General features: G+C 44.1%; 1 protein-coding gene across 11 annotated transcripts in view; it reads left to right on the forward strand.

Moving 5' to 3' along the window:
• Positions 1-25,361, forward strand: part of ZNF385D (zinc finger protein 385D) — a 410,518-nt gene that overhangs the window by 58,396 nt on the left and 326,761 nt on the right. For all 11 annotated transcript variants that reach the window (XM_088653767.1, XM_088653769.1, XM_088653775.1 and 8 more), the window contains one exon: positions 14,988-15,266. In XM_088653767.1, the coding sequence (XP_088509893.1) occupies positions 14,988-15,266 (279 nt within the window). The remainder of the gene's footprint in view (positions 1-14,987; positions 15,267-25,361) is intronic.

Here is a 25,361-nt window from a genome sequence, read left to right on the forward strand (position 1 = left end):
CCAGGAGGAGGGAGGCACTGCCGCGTGTGTGTGTGTGTGTGTGTGTGTGTGTGTGTGTGTGTGTGTGAAATGGCACAGCGTGAACAATCAGAATCCCCACGCCGATCTACGCGGCGATTCCTGGACCGTCCGTGGGCCGGATCCAGATGGCAATTGGGCTGGATCAGGCCCCCGGGCCTTAGTTTGCCTACTCATGATCTAGACACATCAAAGAAGCGTTTCAGTTAAAAATGCTGTAAATTTAAATGGGGAAAATAGGTAGATAAAAACGGGACTCCACATTGCCATCTAGTGGCACAATGTTATATCACACATACAAAGCGTATAAATGGCTTTTTCTTTACCAATCTAGCTGAGTCCTGACCCTTCCTAGAACTGTCTGGTGCTTCTCTGTTCTCTTGGCACACTCCGTACTGACGTTAGGATGGGCGCTCTGCACACTGCCTCTGACAGTAGAGTAAGAACATAACCATATATGCTCCATGAATTTGCCCAATGCTCTTTTAAAGCCACCACAGTTGGTGGGAGCATATTGGGTAAAGAAGTATTCTTTGTGTGTGTGTGTCTGTCCTGAATATTCAAATACTCAAATTCAGTGGATGGCCCTAGATTATAGTATTATGAACGAGGGTTAAAAACTGCTCTTTCTCAGCCCCATCATAATCTTATATACACCTCTGTCATGTTTCCCCTTACTCATTACTAAAAAGCCCCAAATGTTGCAACCTTTGCTTCAGCTGCTTGATCATTTCTGGTTAAAAAGGTAAAGGTAAAGGACCCCTGACATTTAAGTCCAGTCACAGACGACTCTGGGGTTGCGGCGCTCATCTCGCTTTACTGGCCGAGGGAGCCGGCGTTTGTCCGCTTCCGCAGACAGTTTTTTCCAGGTCATGTGGTCAGCATGACTAAGCTGCTTCTGGCGAAGCCAGAGCAGCACGAAAACACCGTTACCTTCCCACTGGAAGGTATTTCTATTTATCTACTTGCACTGGCGTGCTTTTGAACCGCTAGGTTGGCAGGAGCTGGGACCGAACAACGGGAGCTCATCCTGTTGCGAGGTCTCAAACCACCGACCTTCCAATCAGCAAGCCAAAGTAGCATTGGGACTCATGCTTTTTTAAAGAACAAGTAAAAAAGCATGGGTCCCATTACGAGGCAAGTTATGTGCTACTGGAATGTCTCCTGGCAAAAATTGGGTGAGGTAATATGAAAAATATAGCTTAACTGGGTAAAGGTCTTAGCTTTCTGGTAAAACTTGCTTTAGCTAGAGCAAAATTATTAGGACACTTAAGAGTGTTTGAAATAAATGTCCTTCACCTATCATCATGCTACTGTGGAATATTTAAAGTCAGTCTTGAGAAACTATAATATATTCATTATTGCAAGTTTCTCCAGCAAAGGGTAATTTCATAATGTACCAAGCTCAGTATTATAGAATTAATGGCAGTGATAATATTGAGTACTTTCTGGAGAGCTTTTTTAATATTTAAAGCAATTGACAAATGTATTGTGTAACGGCTGAGCAAGTAAAAGCAAAGAATTGTTTTAACTCTGAAGCAAAGTGTGTTTCAGCACACATTATGGAAACATAAATGCTTTTGAATCTCTTTAGCAGATGAAGAAGATATATTGCTGGGTGTGAGAATGTTCCAAACATGCATCGTGCTCTTCTATCTTTTCATTCCTAATGACTGAATGCTTTATCCTAGAATAGCCAGAGGCAATTGCTTAAATAGCTGGCAAATTGTGTGCAGGCAAATAATGTGATGCATTTGAATAATTTCTTTTTGCCGATGACCAAAAAGGATTTAAATGCAGAGGGACAGCTAGTACTGTGTATCAGAACTATGTGGCAACTTCAGCTCCTATGAACAGTACTTTAGTAGCTAATACAGTACACAGGTAAGGCAGCACAATGAGCCCTGCTCTGCTTCACTTCTAGCTTCCCGCTATCTCAAATCTTGTAGTATTATCCAATTGCAATTGGACAGAACTGGCCTCAGTTTGACACAATGCTAAACAATGATTTGGTGTTATGTGAAAGAGCCTTGGACTCACACATCCTGCTCCCTCTCTTTCTCAAGAACAGCTGCTAGGAGGAAATTGGAAGCTTTACTTCTGTTTTTAATTAAGTGCAGTTTAGCGTCTTCTCCAAATCCAGACAAACATTGGTTAGTTGAAACAAGCGAAATTCATATCATGATCAGCCACAGGTTAGGTTTCGAATACAATGTTAAACAGTGGTTAATAAAAAAAAAGATGCAGAAGTTTCCTATATCCTTATGAGTCCACTAGAGGAGGAGATGGGAGAAGGACTAGCTTGTTCTCACAATGCTAAACTGTGTTTTAGCATTTTTTCTGAACTGTTCCATTGTGATTAGTCAGTGGTCATTATTCTTAACAATCACATGATGCCACTAATCCATTAAACCTGCCCATCTACTACCAAGCCAGGTTCAAGTCCTTGTATTTACAATGCCCTGAACAACTTAGGTCCAAAATACCTTAGGACTGCCTATATATCTTTATATCCTGGCTTGATCACTGGGGTCACCTACAGGAGCTTTTTCCCTCAAGCTGGTGAGGGTCACCTGGCAGCAACAAGAAGCTGAGCTTTGACTGTCATTGGCCCAGTCCTGTGGAATGCTCAGCTAATGTTGTAGAGATCAGCAGGCACCTTCTGGTTTAACTTTTAAATGCCTGCTGGAAACTTTTCTATGCCACCAAGGTATTGCAAACATTAAGTTGGAGTTCTTGCTATTAGACACCCAAAAGAAGAATTCAAGAACTCAGGTCCATGCATGTTTCAATTGTGGGGATGATCCCTACTCGTGAGTCAGAAAGGAAATTATTACAAACAATAATCCATTCAATTGCATATATTCTAACAAAAGTACCAACTCAGACAAGGTTACAACTCAGTAAGGAACCACATACTTATATGCTGTGTAACAACGTATAAAAATTGCAATAATTCAGAATTGTTATGTATTTAATTGAGGTAAAATATATGCATTATTTGATACTTCCAGCTGATAAAGATATATACATCGAAACAGGGCCCTGTCCTGGCCTCCATCTGGATCTTCTTCAACAATTGACTTCAGACATCATACATGCCTATGGACGTATATGAATTCTTTCTCAAGACTATTATTTCATTATTGTTCCGTATTACTGAGTTGTTACCTTGTTTGAGTTGGTACTTTTGTTAGAATATATGCAATTGAATGGATTATTGTTTGTTATAATTTCCTTTTTGACTCATGAGTAGGGATCATCCCCACAATTGAACCAAGGTATTGCAGGCAATTAAGAAACATGTCCTGTTTGTGTTACTGTGAAAATATCAAAAGGTGAATGCTGGACTTTGGTTTAAAATTATTGCAATGAACATCACTTTAAAAATACGATCCAACATCTGTTTGCAGGTAAATGACATCACTGTTAAACAAAGGCTTTTGCATTAGTTTTCTCTTAGATTAGTTGCCAAGTTCTTTGAAAATTGTAAACATGATGAATTTTGGTTCACTTACCTTTAACCCCTTCCAATCTTTGAATGTTTAGATGATGTGCAATAACTTAGGCACAAAACCTTACACCTCCTGACCAACCTTATCATAAGTCACAATGACTTCATTGACCAGTTTCTCATCTTAGGAACTGAATGGGCCTATACATTTTTCAATATGGTACCTTGTTCTTAAATGCCCCTGTAACCATGTCTTTAAGTCGCTATGTTGTAGAAACTCAGTGGGGTTCAGGGGGCAGAGAAAGTCCAGTATGATTATAATGTGCACAGTTGGACACCTCTGGACAACATCCTCATCCACTGCCTTCTGAGCAGCAATTGCTGCTAATTTAATAGATATCTGAGAAGCATTATGCTCTGCAAATCTTATCAAACACTCCTGGATATTCAACAATTAAACCCTTGGCTATTTCATACACTTTGGGAAAAGAACCGGCTCCTGGTTTTACATTATTGATAATTATCCTTTTCTCATTGAGATCACACATTTCATAAGGTAACTCTCTGTAAAATAAAAGCAAAAAAGGTTTTTTAAATTTTTTAAAAAATGCAATTTTAAAACATGCGCTGAGGGATACCATGCTTTGTATGGTGAGATCTTGTAGGATCACCAATGGAAGGCCAATTGGCAACAGGACCAGGCATTTCTTTGTGATCCTGGTTAGCCGTGCCTTCCTTTGACTTTTCTTTTCTTTTCTTTTCTTTATAGATTCAGGTAGCTAAGAATTTCTTTTATTCGTGCACTCACTTCTCCTTTGAAATGAGTTGCTGCTGTTTCCATTTTGTAGCTGGAAATGGAGGTAGAAAGTTCTTGACCAAGCAAAAACTGAACATTTAGAACACTGGATTACCATTCAAGTAAGTTCTACTCAGTGTAGACAGACTGAAATTAATGGACCCAACTTAGTCATGTTCATTATTTTCAATGGATCTACACTGAGTACCACCCACTTGCTTCATTCAAAACCAAGCAAAACAGTAATTTCCTGGGTGCAATTAGTTTTGTAGGTTTTTTTAAAAAAAATAATTAAAGAAACAAGTATTTTTACCAGGAAAATGGGGAAAACCTAAATAATTGATGTACTGGTGAAAATTATTGAAGCATATATCACTTAGCCCTGTAACAGATGTATGCTTTACTTACTTTGAAGTACCCAAAACAAAACCAAAAAAGGAAAGTCGTCTGTCAGATTCCATTTGTGGATACTGTATAGCCAAAGCAGCAGCACACAGGTTAACTTTTGCAGCACAGTCCTTTGCATGCCTACCAAGAAGTAAGTCCCACTCAAAGTAGGTGGCTGTTAGTGACTTAATGAAAGAAGGAAGTTAGTATTGCTCATCTGCACCCACATCTGCTATGTCTATGTAAGCTTGATCTCACTCTTGGTTTGGAACATATATGTTTAAAGCAGTTAGCAGATGGCTATTCAACTGGTTTCAGTTTTGTACAATATGTAACAATATGGCATATCAGGGAAAATACAAGCACTTGACTTAAGATTTTCCTCAATTTTTATGGATAAAAAGATTGAAAGTTTAAATTGCAACCCAGGCACTTTTCCCTCCAAGGAAAAAATGCACACCATTGCAGAAAAAAATTGAAATCTTTAAATGGCCATAAGGTGTCTTTAGGAAAGGGTCGCTGCACGTGAGAGCTTGCAACCATAGAAATGTCAGAGAGATGCTGAGGCAGCAGGAGAATGGCAGTGTAAAATGTTTAGGTCAGTGAGGAACGATAAGCATAGTGATCAATAACCAAGTGATTTGTGAAAAGCTGTTGATGACAGTGGATTTAGCCTGGTACCAAAAGGGTACTATATAGGGAAGCCATTTTGGGGAAATATCTATGACATACACCAAAGGGTACAATCCTTAGCTTTGTTTTGCATGATGTTCATAATATTCTATTAGGTTTTTTTCCCATGTAGGCGAATTCTGTTGCAGAAAAACCAAGCCCAGAGGAGACTGCAGTCCTATTTATACTTATCTGTATCATTTCTGAATAGATGTGTATAGGATTGCACTCTAAGAACCTTGTGGCACCTTGGAGGCTAAGAAATTCACTTTTGCTTAAGCTTTCATGTGGCTGAACTCTGATTTAAGGTACCAGGTTTAAAGAGTCAAGCAAATTATGGAGTCAGGACCTAGTAACCTTAGTAACTTCAGCGATGACCCTCAGGAACCCTGACCCAGTTGAGATTTTTATAGTTTGGCTTATTGACTGAAGTCTTTTTACATATGTATTAATCCAGGCATCCCCAAACTGCGGCCCTCCAGATGTTTTGGCCTACAACTCCCATGATCCCTAGCCTAACAGGACCAGTGGTCTGGGAAGATGGGAATTGTAGTCCAAAACATCTGGAGGGCCGTAGTTTGGGGATGCCTGTATTAAGCCTTTGGCTCCTTCCATTGTGTGAGCCACAATATGACTAGGAAGCCTCTAATTAAGTATAATTTCTTGTTTTTGCCAAACCTGTGTTATTGGGTGTAATGAATAAATAAATGCTTGCCAGCTTCAGAACCAGCCAGGATATTAAACAATAGTTTGCAGTTAGTTTCAGATCTCGACTTGTTCCAAAGCTAATAACCCTATTTTATTAGTGAAGGTGAAATGTGAAACTATGGTTAAATAGAGGCACCCTGCTTCAACTGCACTCTGCAGCAAAGGGAGGTGCATAAAGGGAAGGGTGGCGACATGGCTGAGATGACGATCATTTGAATGTGTCCATCCATTGCCGAGGGCTCGCTGAGCTAGCTCTCACAGCCACATGACTCTCATCTGCAGTTCAGTCTTTAATAGGATATTTGCTTGGAGGGCAGCATTTCGGCTAACAGAAATCTTCACAAAGGACTTTTAGCGAGTTTCTCTGTGTCTTATTCTCAATTGGCTTGGATAATGAAGTTTAATTCAATCAAACCTCGGGAGAAGTTTCTGAATTCTCTCATGCACGATGCAAGTATTTGCTTTTCCACAGAGTCTGAGGTTAGTGAGGCATATTGGAAGAGTTTACTGACTCTGCTTAGATGAGCCACAGGGCCTTGGAAGGAGTTTGCACACTCAGCAGGGCTAGCATTAGCACTCCACAGAGCCTAAGCAAGAGAGTAAAGCTTCATTACAAAAGTAGCTTCAAGGCTTTTGTTCCAGTTACCTTCAACATTTTCCAGTGGGAGGAGAGAAGCAAGTCCACATTTGATGTTTTCAGAACAGCACAGAAGAGCCTTGTTTCTCCTGCTTCTGTTTCTAGGAAAAAGACCCCCCGACTTGTTTTTTCTCTTAAAATTATTTTAAGGTACTGATGTTCATTAGAAGGAATGTACCTGTAAGAACTTCACTTGACAACCACACAAGGGGGAATGGACACCAGAGAAAGGGGTTCCCAGCATAGCCAAAGTGGAATAATTGACACTTTAAGGTAAAGGTCAAGGGACCCCTGACCACTAGGTCCAGTTGTGACCGACTCTGGGGTTGCAGTGCTCATCTCACGTTATTGGCCGAGGGAGTCGGTGTACAACTTCCAGGTCATGTGGCCAGCATGACAAAGCCGCTTCTGGCAAACCAGAGTAGCACACGGAAACACTGTTTACCTTCCCTCTGTAGCAGTACCTATTTATCTACTTGCACTTTGACATGCTTTCGAACTGCTAGTTTGGCAGGAGCTGGGATTGTGCAATGGGAGCTCACCCCATCGTGGGGATTCGAACCGCCGACCTTCTGATCGGGAAGCCCTAGTCTCTGTGGTTTAACCCACAGTGCCACCCACAGTCCCTAACTGACCCTTTACTGAGAAGTAAACCATAGTAAACTGTACTCTTTGGCGCCTGGTAAAAACATTCCCGTTTAGACAAGCTTACCCAAATTCGTAGAAAGTTGAGGTAATTTTAATCAGCATTTTAAATTTAAAACATACAAAAGTTAAAATTTAAAACAAAATATGGATGGAGCCCTTCTGCTCATGGAAGCCTAGTTATGATCCAAGCCCACGAGCAGAATTCAGTTAATGAGCTCCATCAGCAGAAGCCCAAAGCACAAAGAAATCTGCTTGAGTAATGGGGCTTTCCCTCCATACATCCGTGTTACCTCCTGAAATTGGCTTGTTGGGGTTTGGGGAATTCCCCAGAACTGTGAGTGCACAGGAAAGAAGGGGGATTGGACCATCCGGTGAACGGAAATGCTTGCACAGGTGGAATGTTCATAAATAGTGCAATGTTCAGTTCCACCCAAAGTCTGTAAAGCAATCTTTTTTGTAGTTATTTATATTCAATAAGTACTACCGTACTTTATAGTACCAGCTGAACCCCTTGGGTCCTTTTAAGGTAGTAAATTTATAGTGCAATCCTGTGCATGTCTACTCAGAATTAAGTCCCATTGTTTTTAATAAGGCTTATTCCCAGGTAATAGGAGCCTTAATATTCTAAAATAATATAACACAGACAACTTTGCATTTTCTCTTCATACTGAGACAAACTCCAGTTGTTTTCATTAGGATTCTGAGGCTAAAGGAAATAAGATAGTCACATGCACAGATATAGGTGTTGCAGAAATGATAGTAACTGCAGCATAACTTCTTAGATTTTACGTAAATGCTGATGCTTATAAATCTGCTTATAAGCTACTGAAAGTGCTCTGTTTCTTTTACAAAGGATTATGAAACAGATATGTATTGCTAATTAAATAACATATGTGATGGATTAGTGCTCATCTCTTTTTATAGAACTTAATTAAATAAACGAGTGCAGCATATTTTAACACAATTAGGCTTCCGTTAAGGTGCTTTCCAGCATTAAGAAATCGCTGAAACATGGATTAAACTTGTTGAATTTAGCTATAGGTTGGAAATGCCTGCTCATTGCAGAGATACAGCATAGAATTTGCTCCAAGATCGAAAGTCCACCCTGGACAATTTTAATGATCTGCCACAAGGCACCGAAGACAAAATACTTTCTTTTTGTTACGTGTAGCTGTAGGCATTGTACCAGTCATAGCACAGGGATTGTTTTATTTATAGAACAGATCTGAAAGGAAAATAAAATTATTTTGCTAATAGATTTTTCACTGAAGAGTTACCTTTATTTTCCATATAAAAAAAATCCTTCAGTAGCACCTTAAAGACCAACCAAGTTTTTATTTTGGTATGAGCTTTCGTGTGCATGCACACTTCTTTTGTGCATGCACACGAAAGCTCATACCAAAATAAAAACTTAGTTGGTCTTTAAGGTGCTACTGAAGGAATTTTTTTATTTATTTTATTTATTTATTTATTTTTATTTTGTTTCGACTCAGACCAACATGGCTACCTACCTGTAACTTTATTTTCCATTTTTTAATATATATACTGTAAAGAAAAAGCAACTTTTTTAAAAAACCATCACTTATCCTCTGGTTCTGAGAATGAACTCTTATGCTACGGTAATACCGAAGTGAGGAAAAGTGTTGGAGACTGCAGAGACATCAGCTTTAGGGCTCTGAGCCTGCTGCTAGAGACTGATGGACCACTGAGCCTGACTGACAGGAAGAGCCCACAAAACAACCTTCCGAAACACCTGGGCCTCTGGAGCAAGAGCCAGGATCTTCATGGATGTGTTCCCTTCAGCCCAACAAACCAAATGTCTCTCACAGTCCTCTAAAGGTCCAGTAGCACAGGGAGCATGCACAGCAGAAGGTCATGAAACATAGCAGTAACTGTCTGCAGGCCAGAGGTTCTCCACAAGGGGACAGCACCTGGGAGAGGTAGCCTGGGGGCAGAAACTTAAATGGAATCAGGCCGTGTACACGTTCCTATTTGCTCTGAATCCACTGTGTTCCCACCACTGATTTGGGAAGTGGTGGACAACACAACATTTATCACAATCCATACCTATCCTGTATCTATCTTCTCATTTATTTTAAGGAAATAATACATTTTGATGCATTCCTCCCCCCCCCCCCACTTCCAACCAGCTTCAATCTGAATTGCGTGGAAAATAATTACATTGGAACCCTGGGTTATGTACCGTCCTCCTTATGAACGCTTCGGGTAACGAGCTCCGCTAATCCAGAAGTAGATGCTCCTGCTTGCGAACTTTGCCCTGGGATGCAAGCGGAAGTTGTGCATCGGTGGCGCGACGGCAGCAGGAGGCCCCATTAGCAAAAGTGCACATCATGTTAAGAATGGTTTGGGGTTAAGAACGGATCTCCGGAACAAATTAAGTTCATAACCGGAGGTACCACTGTACCTAGTTGTGTTTTAAGCAGGTAATGTGCCTTGGTCTGCTTTTGACATTGGCTAGATCAGCGTTTCTCAACCGCTGTTCCGCGGCACACTAGTGTGCCGCGAGACGCTGGCTGGTGTGCCGCGACGTGCGGCGACGAGAAGGGCGATTTGCATTGTCACGTGCCTGGCGGCCGCCAATATCCAGCACTAACCCGCCGGAAAGGAAGCCGGCCGGGTCACGACGTGGGGCGAGCGCAGCTCTCAACAGCCACCACCACGGGAGGGAGGTTTTAGACAAACTTAAAGAAGCTGGCTGGATGAGCTCAACCTGAAACTTGCTGAGCAAAGGATTGTGCTGGCAGAGAAATCAGCGGCTTGTGAAACCTTATTACAGGAGATTGCAACCAACACAGCAATTGGCAAGTGTTTCTTACAGTCATAATTATATAGTCAATATAGGGCGGCACAGAGTTAATTTTTTTAACTTTTTAAATGGTGGTGTGCCTCGTGATTCTTTTCATGGAACAAGTGTGCCTTGGCCCAAAAAAGGTTGAGAAACACTGGGCTAGATAAACAAGTTGCTCACTTGGAGCTCTCCGTGGTGCTTAAACTTCTGACCTGCCACCTTTGCACCATGGGCTCTTTCACCAGACCAGTGGCGGAACATTCATTTATTAATATTACAATTACTTCTGAAAAAAACTTGCTATTCTGTTCTGTCCAATGATTTCCAACACCCCCCCCACCCCCGATCTGTTCTGTCTTGACATGTGGGAATTTAACAGATGCCTCCTTTCCCCAGTATGGGTATTAAGAAAATGAAGTTTTACCCATCACTTTATGTCCATGCCAATTGTCACCTGAATATTTTCTGCACATCCTAATGTTGATAAAGGAATCTGTACAGGAGCTGTGAATTCAAGAGTTACTCCAAGAGTTACTCTACCATCTACTTCATCCATTATTCTACCTTACTACTCCACCAAACACTCTGCTTATCCCCTTATCCCATAAAGCTTTTTCCTTTTCCTTTTGTTTTTACTGATCCCTGAACCTTTAACAGTCAAAATCTGGACCTGCAGTCGCATACATTTACATGAATTTTCACAAATTAGCAACGCAAACAGTCAGTATGCATGGACTCAAATGTTGCTGGTAAAATGTGAATTTATGTCAAGAATTTGTATATTATCTGATCAATATGGAGTTTTCAGGTGGAAACTCTGTATTTTGGCGGAAGTATGTACAAAATGTTAATGCTGCCTATTTGTGTACATTCTCCACTCCTTCATGTGAATGCACAGTCATCAGTATTTATGCACATTTTCTATTTGGCTCATGTTAACCACAAAATGTGCATAATTTATCCTGTATATTAGGTTTTACATGACTAAAAAGATTAGAAAATATTTGTGCGGTTGTAAATCCATATAGAAAAACATTGTTATTATCCTTTATATATACAGTACAAAGTATTTGTAATTTTAAATTCATACTGCTCTCTAGTGGGGAATGCTTTCAATGCAGAAGATGCATGGATGTTGAAAAACAGAAACAGGCATGCTGATGTTATTTCATTATTTGCATTTAAGATTTATGCTTGTCCTCCTCCAAATAGTAAGTCTTGGGGCCCCATCTGAACTATACATCTGAAGCACTATGAACTTTGAACAGTCTTGGTTTCCCCCAAATAATTTTGGGAACTGTGGTTTGTTAAGGATGCTGATAGTTATTAGGAGGACCCCATTCCCCTCTCAGAACTATAGTTCTCAGAATTTGTTCACAGTCGATACCTCTTCCTCGGAAACTCTAGTGCAGATGTGGTTTAACCTTTAAATAAATAAATAAATAAATATTCTTTTTGACAGACAATAGCTCTTTTCTTCCATCTTCCAGAGATAGTAGATATAGAATCCTTGCTGCCTTCCTCAGGGAATATTTGCTCTTTCAGCACTAGCATGATCAGGAAAAAGAAACAGTCTGAGAAGTTCTTTATATGCCTTCATTCCTTTAGGATTTTTATCCAGGCATTCTTGACTTTCTGATCTCTACCTACCTCGTAGTTTCTCCACGGTCAGTTTTAGATTATAAACTCCTTGTGATCAGGAACTTTGTAAATTGATCATTGAGCTCCAGATGGCAACATGCACACTGGCATGTTATAAATAATAATAATAAATAATTTTGCATTCTGCCCTTCAACCCAAAGGTCTTCAGGGTGCTACACAACGATTCATTAAAAAAATATACACATGAATACGACGTCTTAAAACCAACCATATAGATGTGTGTGTGTGTGTGTGTGTTTTAAAAAATAAAATAAGTCAGAAGGAGCCAGTAACAATTTAGGTATTATATCAAACATTTACATATGCCTGAAGAAGCAAATGTGTCATGAACTGACACCTAAAGGCATTTAATGTGGAGGGAATGCCACATCAGGGGTACCACAGCAGAAATGCTCATGTGCCATGGACTGCAGCTGGAACTATGAGCAGGACCTCTTCCTCCACTTAAAGCATCAGTTGTTTGGTAACAGAGAAAATCAACCTTCTGATAATTGGTCCCCAAGCTGTATAGAACATTGCAAACTGAAGTCAGCACCTTAAATTGGGCCTGGTAGGACACAAGAAGTCCAAATAATAAAAAGTTGAAAGCTCAATAAAAAAAAGTTTAAAATTGGGAGGTCTTTTTAAAATTTAATTTAACTTTTCAATAATTTTTACAGCTACCTTTTTTTAGTAATATAGAGACATAGAAAATTACCTTATAGTGAGTCAGGCCATTTGTCTATCTAGTCAGTATTGTCTACACCAGGGGTTGTCAAACTGGTCCCTACCACCCACTAGTGGGCGTTTCAGGATTCTAGGTGGGCAGCAGAGGGTTCTAGGGCACAAGCTGAATCCTCCTTCCATTGAGCGCTGGTGGGCAGTAAGGAAATTTTACCATCAAGAAAGATGCATCAGTGGGCGTTAGGTATAAAAAGGTTGACTACCCCTGGTCTACACTGACTGGAAGCAGCTCTCCACGATTTCAGATAGGAGCTTTCCCCAAGCCACTCTGTAGATGCTGGGAACTTAAATGGGGACACAAAGCATACAACTAAGCAATAGCATTTCCCCCATTTTGCAGATGGAAAGTTTTTTTCTGACATCATCCAAAAAATTCATGACTGATCTCAGAGATACAACATGATTGTGTTATGTTGAATCAGTAAATCCCTTTGAATTCAGTGGGACTTACTTCTAGGTAAATGTGCATATCAAGGCAAATCTAGTAGTATAAATACTAGCAACTGGGAAACAGTGGCCTGTGAGTGCTCTAGTTGGAGAATAACCTCTACCAAAGGCATAATGGATTTGAAGAAGCACGAACTCAGGACAAAAGGCAGAAACGAGCTAAGAGGAAGGCACATTTGGCAAATCCTCACCTAGATCAACCCCCACCCAGGAACCTATGTCCCCACTGTGGAAGGATGTGTGGATCTAGAATTGGCTTCCACAGTCACTTACAGACACACTGTTAAGACTATATTGATGGAAGACAATCTTACTCGGCTATGAGTGATTGACAAAGAAGAAAGTAGAGACATAAGCTTGCAGTTAAAGAGCTTTAGAATATCTGGTTTAAGGGGTAGACCATTTTATTCCTTAACATTTTGCTTTTAGCTGGCCAATGATCTCTGTTCCAAAATATCTGAAATCCTGGACACTAATGATACATGTTTTCATAAACACAACTATAATTTGTGGTTTTTACCAGTTATGGTAAGTTGGCTGACTTAATTTCGGTGTCCATCATTGTTTTGTCTGAAGTAAGTGCCTCTTGTATGTTTAAGCAATGGCTCAGAAAAAGCTCTGTCATATTTGTCTTTTCCAATGTTTACTTCCTTTTCCTTTCCCACAAGGAAGCACATCAAAAATGGTGTTTGAAAATTCTATCTGTTCCAGTAATTCTCGGTAATAACACAAGCTCCATCTGTACTTCTCACAGTGTTTTATGTGTCCGAAAAGGGATAATAGCTCCATTTTACACAGTATGTAACTCTGGTTACACTGATGTGAAATATTGTAACTTGTCCAAATTGTACAGCAATTTTCCAGCAGAGCTGCAGCTGGAGTCTGTCTTTCTTGGCTGCAGCTTAACTTACCAGTTACTAAACTCTAACACTTTCATTTCTTGGGCCTTTATCCTGAAAATGTGCACAAATCACATTGTCTTCAGTATGGGAGCACAAGCCTATGCTTTCAGGAGTCTGGCCATATTTCATAAAGATCTGCTAATTATTACTAGGGATTAGTACATTTTAAATTTCCCTGTTGGATTCTGAGCCTTTAAGATGTAATCACTTAATATTTTGAAGCATTTCCCTGCAGCTAATGAAATTTATGATTACCGAGTGACAGCGTTGGGGGGGAAACTCCAAATATCACAAGATCTACTGTGTTAGAATTGTAAAGTTTAGTGCACTACTGTGTGAAGTGTTTAAAATGCCATCTATTCTGTGCTATGCATGTGTAAAGAGGAGGTTTGGGAGCCTTAAAAATATATTAGATTTCTTGAATAAAGCAGAGTCTTGGGCTGCAATCCTTAAACCTGAAGTAAGTCTCATTGAACTTGATGGTGTTTATTTATGAGTAGACATGTATAGGATCACACTGTGAGTAGTTCAAAGAAGCAATTAATTAGACTATCTTCAAATGTGAGTTAGATTAATAGCCTTCAATGTCTGTAATTTTTGAATTCATTATTAGAAATCAGATTTCTCTATTTGTGATTTGGATGAAGACCTTTAAGCTGTTCCACATAGTGTTTGTTTGTTTTTTCCTGTGATAGCTGTGGTTGAGTCTTTCCAAACACTAGAATTAGTGGGAGTGACAGAACTGACTGTCTTTTCAAACTACAAGCAATGGGTTCAATTTCTAATGATCTTCTATTTTAAATAAACTCACTGTAAAGAGAATACTAAGCCATCAAGGGAAAATGGAAGCAGTCAAAAATATGATTCCCCACCAGATCTGAAATTGTGTCTTTATATGTGTAGAAGGGACTTAACATGCCATAGGGGGGCCAATCAGTGGAGTTTTCTGACATTAGGGCCAGCGAGCCACACTAACCAGCCAACCAGCCATTGCTGATACCATGTGAGAAACACAGCCTTGCTCCATTGACACTAAGCGCAGATCACCAAATTTCCACAGGGCAAAAGTGCTCGATGTGACGGTATGCACATCACTCATAGTTATCTCTTTTGTTTATCTTAGAAACTATGAAGAAACCCTGGAGTCCTAATCCATCTCAAGACAGTGTACCTTATACTGCGAATTTCACTTGTTTTCACGAAAGAGAAGGCGAGGCAGACCTGACACCTGATGACAGTGAGGAAAAGAAAGAAAGAGAGAAGAAACACAGCAGTTTTACTTTGTGCAATGTGTGCAACATCCAGCTGAACTCTGCTGCTCAGGCACAGATCCACTACAATGGGAAATCACATCAGAAAAGATTAAAGCAGCTCAGCAACGGGAATCCGAAAACTGATCATGGTAAGTTATTTGCTATATTCTGTCTTGTCGATGAGATTCACATGTGAAGGTGCATCAGGTATGCTCTTGAAATGGCGCTTGAGTCCTTTTAAAAAAGTGGGCAGTGGGTGGTCCCACTTTTAAGTATGGCTAAGCCATTATTGATGTCTTCTACAATTTAGAAGAGTAGTGCAAAGTAAAATATTAGATTTTAAAAATTTCAGAAATATTAAGATTTGGATTTAAGAGTAGAAGCTATGGTTCAAATTATTATTAAATATTCGTTAGTGTGGCTTTGATGACATATCTGCTATGCCTGATCTGTAAGCAATGAGCTTGTTTGAATAATATTTGGCAACCATTATTCAAGCTTGTGAAATCTACAGGCTAGGCTACTACAGTGCTTTCTCTGTGGAGCTTTCCTTGAAGAGTGTCTTAAAGCTTCAGCTAGTGTAAAAGTTTTCTGTCTTGTGGCATACATATCTCATAAACTTCCTTCCCTGACAAAATGTGCAAGGGGTAAAGGTATGTGAAAGTATTTGCAAGAGATTGCATTCTGTTATCAAGGCAACAGCTCACTGATTGCAATCCAAAACAAAATTTAAAAAAATCCTTCCAGTAGCACCTTAGAGACCAACTAAGTTTGTCATAGGTATGCACACGAAAGCTCATACCTATGACAAACTTAGTTGGTCACTAAGGTGCTACTGGGAGGATTTTTAAAATTTTGTTTTGACTACGTCAGACCAACACGGCTACCTGCCTGTAACTGATTGCAATCCAGTCACACATTTTTAGTTGCTGCTAAACATGGATAGGGACACATTCACATACAGATTTTAATACAATACAATAATGCAATCAATAGGATGTGCATTCAGGTGTACATTCTGCAGCAATTAGCCCTGTGTTGTAAGTCACTGTTGGTGCATATAGACAAAATTCTGTTCCTGGAAATTGACAGTCAGTGAAATTATCTCAGGAAAGGTTGCTCTGGTGAGTGAGATAATGCACAGATGGTAAGAGATTTGTTTGTCCTCAGGGAAGTTGTCAGATAGCCAAACTGATTGGCTATGTGCAGAGTGAAGTCATAACCACATGGCCCATGGTAAAATATGTTGAAGAAGTTATTCCAAGTTAAAAAGTGGTTCTGAAGCAGCAGAACGATAGCAGAAGAGTGGGTGAAAGCTGGCATGGAAAATAAATAAAAAATAAATAGTTGGTTTTCATGTGGGTGAACCCTTTCCCCCTACCTAGATCAATAACCTTGGTACTAAAAATAACCCATTGTGAATATTCAGCCTACTACTGAATGATTTTAATATCTTGTGAGGAGCTCAGTTTGGCACGTCTTCATCCATTCAGCAGTCCATAATCATGGGCTTGAAATCCTGACATGGGTTGTTTACTTTTTCGCTACCCACAAAATCAAAGTTTGAGGCCCTTTGCAAGTAGTACTCTCCTTGTGTTATGCCTTATCCCGACAGAACTGATCTTTCATTGCATAATTTTGAAACAACTGGTGCTTAATCACTACCCACCTTTGTAGTACTAACCTGAAGATGTTTGTAAATTAGTTAATTGGATTTTAAAAATCTGTAAACTGGATGTGATTATTGTCTTATCATTTCGAATAGCCATGATTTAGCTGTTTTATGAAGGAGCAACTGTAAAATATTAGTTTTGTGGGCATTTTCCTAAGCCACACACCAGCAGCCATAGGGGAAAATGTCAGGTCTTCTTGGAGCAGTCAAGTGTAGCCACCATCTGTTCTAGAACACATTTGCTTCTATGTAAGTGCCCCAGCTTCTCTGGTTGTCTTTTCAGATGTTTACTTACGTGCTCTTGAAACTAATGCTCTATGGCAGCTTTGTTGATGCGATTGTTCCTTTTTCTGTTTCTGATGTGAATTATTTCTACACAACATGGAAAGCTCGGGTGAGGTTTGTAACATGGGATAGTAAAAACTGAGAAATGAATAATGGGAATCAGCAGTCTTTGTCAAAATTGCAATGGACTACTGGAAAAAGAAGAAATAAGCTCTGATACAATGTCTGTCCTTCTTGTTAGGTGAGCATTTGTTAGTCTACTACTTGCTAGGTGCCAGTTTGAGAAAAAGTCTGAGCCAAATTACTCTCTAGGTATTAGAAGAAGAAGAGGAGGAGGAGGAGGAGGAGGAGGAGTTTGGATTTGATATCCTGCTTTATCACTACCCAAAGGAGTCTCAAAGTGGCTAACAATCTCCTTTCCCTTCCTCCCCCACAACAAACACTCTGTAAGGTGAGTGGGGCTGAGAGACTTCAAAGAAGTGTGACTAGCCCAAGGTCACCCAGCAGCTGCATGTGGAGGAGCAGGGATAGCAAACCCAGTTCACCAGATTATGAGACTACAGTACCGCTCTTAACCACTACACCACACTGCCTCTCATTGCATAGAGAGCTCAATGAGACAAAAAGTATCATTTGCTATATTGGTTCATGCTAGAACTAATCTAGTCCCCAGTTTACTGCTTTAAAAAAATATTTGGGGGCATAATTCCTACTGGAATTATGGGGTAAATGGCAGCCAACCATTTTCTCCCCCACCCCCACCCCCATTTTGTTGCCTGTGAGTGGGGCAGCAAAATAGAATGAGTGGTATTCAGGTCAGCCTTGGAAAAGACTCAGTAAGTTTTTGGAATGTTTTCTGCAGTGTCAAAAACTGTCCTCTTATGCTGATTTCTGGCTTTGTTTATCCTCGCTGACATCATCATGTCCCAGTTACAATTCTTAGGTGGTGATCTTTGCTAAATAGTCCCTTCTTAGCTCAGGTCACATACTTTACTTGACTAATGCAAGAATGAATCAGCAACAAGAAGAAAAGCTGTTGAAGCAGAAGCAGTTAGCAAAAACAATGGAAGTGGATGGGATTGAGGGGCGAAATCGAATATGTTCAAAACTAATGAGTTCTTTATCCATAACTGAATATCCTAAAATTTGCAGGAGATACTTTTACTTATTTCCAGCTTGATAATTGAAATGGGTAAAATATTTGCTCTAACCCTAGCTCGGACATAAAGGGCCATATTTGACTATTGGACCTAAGAGTCTATGAACCCATTAATTTAAATGGGTCTACTCTGCACATTACTAGCATTGGATACAACCCCGCAACATTTTATCAGAGTTGCTTGAATGATACGAAATCTCACAGTGGCAGGTGTGCATCGTTTTGGAGTCAAATGGGCATCTGCATATGAGAGTGAAAAATATCCCGCCCTGAGCATAAACCACATTTTAGCAAATGGGGGACAGCTAAGGCAAGAACAAAATTGTTGGGTTTTTTTTGCCAATGATGAATTATGGTGCTGGAGAAGACTCTTGAGAGTCCCATGGATTGCTAGAAGATCAAACCTATCCATTCTTAAGGAAATTAGCCCTGAGTGCTCCCTGGAAGGACAGATTGTGAAGCTGAGACTCCAATACTTTGGCCACCTCATGAGAAGAGAAGAATCCTTGGAAAAGACCTTGATGTTGGGAAAGATTGAGGGCACTAGGAGAAGGGGACGACAGAGGACGAGATGGTTGGACAGTGTTCTCGAAGCTACGAACATGAGTTTGACCAAACTGTGGGAGGCAGTGCAAGACAGGATGGCGTGCTCTGGTCCATGGGGTCACGAAGAGTCGGACACGACTAAACAACTAAACAACAACAACAACATAAATTAGTTAGTAGAAAATATTGATATAGGGAGGATCAGGCAAAAGTACTGCATGTTTACCATGGCTTTTCAAAGTCTATTGCTGTGAGGGACAGGGGATATCGCGAAGTCCCTCCCCTCCTGAGTTCAAGCCAATCCCCGAGCACAGGGGAAAGCAGAGAGAGTTCCGATTCCAGTGGGGAAGCAGGAAGTCGTGTCCGAGGCTCAGGCAAGGTAGAGGAGCCAGGGTCCCAGGTGGGACAGGAAGGGGCGAATAAGGGGGGGAGACCCATCCCCCCAACTCCGGAATTACGCAGAAAGAGGAGGGGAAAGAGGATGGGTCTGCCAAAGCTTTTGTGTTGGAGAAAGACGCGCCAAAAGCCATTCGGAGGTTCTGAAACCGACTGACCACATCACTCCGTGTAAATAGCAATGACTTCAGCACTGTAAATACGCAGCACCAATAAAAGAATAAAATGCAGAGCTGCGTAGCGTCGTTACTCTGAAGTAGCCCACTCCGGCCGCTGTGACAGCAACCTCCGAATCCTTTTTTGGGCTACTTTGGAGTTGCCGGGATGAGCGTGTCAGAGGCGGAGAGATGGCGGCAGATCGCGGAGCAAGCCCAGCAAGAACTGCAGCAGCTGTCGCTGCAGGCGCAGGGGGAATTGAAGGCAGCTAAAGAAGAGACTAAGAAGGTCCAGGACGACCGGCTACAACTTGCGGAACAGGTGAGAGCGCTACAGGAAAGAGAGCAGGAATTAAGGGCGGTGGCGGTAGACCTCCAAAACAAGCTGGATGCAGAGAAAAACAAGGCGGGAGGGGCACCCCAAGTCCAAGTGCTGCCAGGAAGGAGAGCCGGGACCCTAGTAAGCAAGTTCAATGGAGACCCGAGGGAATATCAGGGCTTTGAGACTGAGATTGTGTATGCTCTTGAGCTGCACCACGATGAGTTCCCTGATGATGAGCACAGGGTAGCGTTTATTGTGGAGCACCTTACCGGGGCAGCCAGGGAGTGGCTAAGACCGTTAATCGCAACAAAGAATCCTTGCATGAAGAATGTCAAACTATTTCTAGAAGGTTTGAAAACGATGTATTCGTCCGATAGTCATATGGACCAGACTAAGGAGGAACTTCATAATTTACGCCAAGGAAATATGACAGTTCGCGCGTATTGGGCGAAATTCACCATGCTGGTGCACAGATTGGGGTGGGAACTAGAGTCACCCCCAATGCAAGCGGCGTTCTACTTGGGGTTGCATGAGGAGGTGAAGGATGAGCTCTCGAGAGGTCCAAAGCCCAGTAATATGGATCAGCTGAGCAAAGCGGCTCTGGCGGTGGGGGTGAGACAGGAATCCCGGTGGAGCGACAAGCAAGCAACGCGCGCAAAGCGGGCTTGGTTCCCACGGTCGCAGGAGAAGCCACTCCCCCAACAACCCTTTCAAGCCACGCCTGGGGCCAGTCAGGACCAGGAACCCATGCAGATTGATAGCGCGCGCGCGGGGGCTTTTCAAACCCCAGCGGCGCCAAGACGCAAGGAGGGAAGGGGTGGGAATTGCTTTCTCTGCAACTCCCCCCAGCATCTCGTCAGAGACTGCCCACATCGCAGGGAGTGGCAAGGAAAGGCGGGAACGGTTGTGCCCTCCCCCACTGACGCAGCACCACAGCAGGGAAACGGGAAAGCCTGGCTGCAGGAGACAAGGGGCAGCAGCCAGGCACAGTCAGCAGACAACAGCCCCAGCCCACCCACCCGCACAGAGAGGAGCAGAGCCAGCCCACCCCTCCCAGAGCAGGAGTGGTTCTAGAAGTGACGCTCACGCTCCCAAATGGCTATCCCCTGACGGTCCTCGCCCTAATTGACAGTGGGGCGTCAGCGAACTTCTTCTCGAGAAACTTTGCAGAAGAGCACCAGATCCAGCTTCTGCAGCTGGATTTTCCTCTGCACGTGGCAACCATTGACGGCAGAGAGCTGCTGGGAGGGGCCATCACTCATCAACCCCCCCCCATGAGAATGACGGTGGGAAGGCACTCAGAGACACTGGCATTCAACGTCACCACCATCTCAGACCCCCCCATCGTCTTGGGCATGAGCTGGCTGGCGCGCCACGACCCCTCCATCAGTTGGCACCAGAGATGCATCACTTTTGGATCGGACTTTTGCCTGGAACATTGCATGCAGCACCAACCAGGGGAGGGGCCTCCGATTGCCACGGTGGCCACCATGCACGTCAAAGGGGGTGAGGCGATACCCAAGCCGTACTGGGACTTGCAGGAGGTCTTCAGCGAAGCGGAGTCCGACCACCTACCCCCACACAGGCCTTTTGACTGCCAGATCAACCTGGTGCCGGGGGCAACTATACCCCCAGCCAAGCTGTACGCCATGTCAGACCAGGAACTGGAGGATCTGCGCGCTTTCATCGACAAGAACCTCAAGCGGGGGTTCATCAGAGAAAGCAAGGCAGCAGGGGGCAGCCCGGTCTTCTGGGTGGACAAGAAAGACACGCAACAGCGCCGTCTTGTGGTGGATTTTAGACGGCTGAATTCAGTGACAGAGCCAGTGGCTTTCCCCATGCCCAGAGTGGATGATCTCCTGACAGCGGCACGCAGGGGCAAGATTTTCACCAAGCTAGACCTGAGGGGGGCGTACAACTTGATCAGGATCCGGGAAGGCGATGAATGGAAAACCACGATGTTCACGCCTCTGGGCTCTTTTGAATATCTGGTGATGCCCTTCGGGTTGCAAGGGGGCTTAGCATGCTTCCAGGCCTTCATGCACCACGTCCTGGGGTCCCTCCTCTTCAGGAAATGCTTGGTCTTCCTGGATGACATCCTTATCTATTCCGATGACCCAGTGCAGCATGTGAAAGATGTCAGGGAGGTGTTGCAGTGCCTGAAGGAGAACCACCTGTATGTGAAGCTGGAGAAGTGCAAGTTTCACACCAAGGAGGTGGACTTCCTGGGCTACAAGCTGTCAGACAAGGGGCTGGCGATGGACAAGGACAAGGTGCAGGCCATCCTGGACTGGCACAGCCCCAGGACGCGCAAAGATGCCCAACGCCTACTAGGCTTCGCCAACTTCTACAGGAAGTTCATCAAGAACTTCTCTCGCGTTACGGCTCCCATCACTGACTGCCTGAGAGGCAAGCAGAAGTTCAGGTGGACACCAGAGGCGCAAGCAGCGTTTGAAAGCCTCAAGAGGGTGTTCGCCTCAGACCAGAACCTGTTCCACGTGGTTCAGGACGCGCCCCTACGCGTGGAGACAGATGCTTCTGATAAAGCTGTGGGCGCCATTTTGTTACAACTGGACGCCAACAGAGAGTGGAGACCCTGTGCCTTCTTCTCCAGGAAGTTGACCCAGCCAGAGCGAAACTACACGGTGTTTGATCGGGAACTTCTTGCGATCCACGCTGCGTTCCAGCACTGGAGACACTTCCTGGTGGGCGCCAAGCACCCCATCCAGGTGTGCACAGACCACAAGAACCTGGAGTTCTGGAGAACTGCCAGGGTGCTCAACCAGCGGCAGATACGGTGGGCAGAGTTCTTCTCGAACTTCAACTTCTCCATACACTACATCCCGGGAGAGCAGAATGTCAGGGCGGATGCCCTCTCCCGCAAGCCAGAGTACATGGAGGAGGAGGCGCCACCGGCACCCAGGCACATTTCCCCCCCGTCAGCATGGTCCTGCGGAGCAGCAGTGGTGAGCGAGGCAGAACTCACAGCACTGACGGCAGCGGATGAATTTGCCAACCGCATCTTCAGAGAACTGAGAGGGGGGGGGAGCAGGCAAAAGACTTTGCAGAACGCAGGGGGCTGCTTTTCTACAAGGGTGCACTGTACCTGCCCACCACCCAGCTTCGACGTACGGTCCTCAAGCAGATGCACGACAACCCAACGGCGGGTCATTTTGGGAGGGACAAAACCACTCACCTAGTCATGAGACACTTCTGGTGGCCAGGGGTGAGGGAAGATGTTCGAGACTATGTACGGGGCTGTGACACCTGCCAGCGGGCAAAGGTGGTCAGAGCAGCGCCACCGGGATTGCTGGAGCCCTTAGCCACGCCACACAGGCCGTGGGAAGTGGTGTCCATGGACTTCATCACAGATCTGCCTTCTTCCAGGGGCAAGACCGCAGTGTTGGTGGTGGTGGACCTCATGTCCAAAATGTGCCACTTTATACCGTGTGCCAGGGCGGTCTCTGCAGAAGAGACAGCCAAACTGTTTGTGGATCACGTATTCAGACTGCATGGATTACCTTTAAGGGTTATTTCGGATCGTGGCCGCCAATTTGTTTCCAGGTTCTGGCGGCGGCTCATGAACCTCCTGCAGGTGGAGGTCAGCTTGTCGACGGCTAGACACCCGCAGACCAATGGACAGGCGGAGAGGGTCAACGCCATTCTGCAGCAGTACCTGAGATGCTACGTCAGCCAGCGGCAAACGGACTGGGTGGATCGCCTGCCACTGGCAGAATTTGCCTACAACAATGCGGTGCACGTCTCCACAGGGGTGTCGCCCTTTAAGGCCAATTACGGGCGCGACCTCAGATCTTTCCCAGAGAGGGAGGGGGAGGAGGAGGAGGAGGGCCCACAGGCTGAGGATTGGGCAGAGGAACTGGAGACGGTGCACCAGCAGCTCAGAGAACACTTGGAGAGAGCCAAGGAAGCGTACAAGAAGGGGGCAGATCGCCACAGGCGACCGGGGGAGGTCATTAGGGTGGGGGACAAGGTTTGGTTGTCCTCGGAGGGCCTTCCCACCAGAGGGAGGTGCAAAAAGCTGGCGCCCAGAAGGTTGGGCCCCTTCACGGTCACGCAACAGGTCAACCCGGTGGCATACAGGCTGGCACTGCCAGAGGACATGAGGGTGCACCCAGTGTTTCATAGATCGCTGCTGTCGCCGTACAGGGAAAGCAGCAGGCTCCGAGGCAGCGAACAAACCCCTGAGGGAGGGGGGGAGAGGGAAGGCAGGGAGCAACTCAATGAGGCCACGGCCATCCTGGATTCAAGGAGGGGGGTGGGGGACTGGAGTACCTCATGGCATGGGAGGATGCTCCACCGTCCCAGAATGAATGGGTCCCAGCCACTCAGATACAGGAGGAATTCCTGGTAGAAGAATTTCACGCCCTCTTTCCCCATAGACCCAAGCCCTGGCACATGGAAAGGGAGGGGGAGGGGGAGGAAGCACGGGAGAGCAGTTCACCATGGCGCTGGGAAGCGGAGTTTGAGGAACCAGAGGATGAGGTATGGGTGTCACCGAGATCCACCCAGTCAGAGGAAGGAGCAGATTGGCAGAACATTTTTACCCCCACCAGCTCTGACGCCACGGACTTTTTGGGATTCCCGTCCTCCCAGGCGGAAGGGGGGCGCTCGCAGGACTGGGGGGAGGTGTTCACACCAACGGGCTCGGAAAGCACTGAGTTCTTAGGCTTCCAGTCGTCACCGACACCTGGGGGGGACCTGGGGAGGGGTGAAGGAGAGCTTGGGAGGGGGGTGGATGTGAGGGACAGGGGATATCGCGAAGTCCCTCCCCTCCTGAGTTCAAGCCAATCCCCGAGCACAGGGGAAAGCAGAGAGAGTTCCGATTCCAGTGGGGAAGCAGGAAGTCGTGTCCGAGGCTCAGGCAAGGTAGAGGAGCCAGGGTCCCAGGTGGGACAGGAAGGGGCGAATAAGGGGGGGAGACCCATCCCCCAACTCCGGAATTACGCAGAAAGAGGAGGGGAAAGAGGATGGGTCTGCCAAAGCTTTTGTGTTGGAGAAAGACGCGCCAAAAGCCATTCGGAGGTTCTGAAACCGACTGACCACATCACTCCGTGTAAATAGCAATGACTTCAGCACTGTAAATACGCAGCACCAATAAAAGAATAAAATGCAGAGCTGCGTAGCGTCGTTACTCTGAAGTAGCCCACTCCGGCCACTGTGACAATTGCCTATAGCTTTGTTTCTGTGAATTCTCAGTGAATTCTCAGTATCACAGATGTTTAGTTTTCCTTTCTCTTCCATGTGCTCTAAACTCCTCCACTTTCTCATAGGGAGGAAAAGAATACAGTACCAGTGTCATGGGCATGAGGTTGTATATTTGGGTCTGCAGAAGGAACCAAGCATCTTGCCCAGGGAGTATCCTAAGCATGCTGAGCTTGCTGCTCCTTTTCTGTATAGTGGGGATGGGGTACTTCTGACCCTCCAGAGGTTGTTGGATTACAACTCTATGGTCCAGTAGTGACCCAATAATAATAATAATAATAATAATAATAATAATAATAATAATTTATTATTATTTATACCCCGCCCATCTGGCCGGGCTTCCCCAGCCACTCTGGGCGGCTTCCAACAGAAAAATAAAACACAATAATCTATTCAACATTAAAAGCCTCCCTGAACAGGGCTGCCTTCAGATGTCTTCTAAAAGTCTGGTAGTTGTTTTCCTCTTTCACATCTGTTGGGAGGGCG

Source organism: Zootoca vivipara, chromosome 11 (assembly GCF_965207765.1).
Source record: "Zootoca vivipara chromosome 11, rZooViv2.hap1.1, whole genome shotgun sequence".
Lineage (NCBI taxonomy): Eukaryota > Metazoa > Chordata > Lepidosauria > Squamata > Lacertidae > Zootoca > Zootoca vivipara.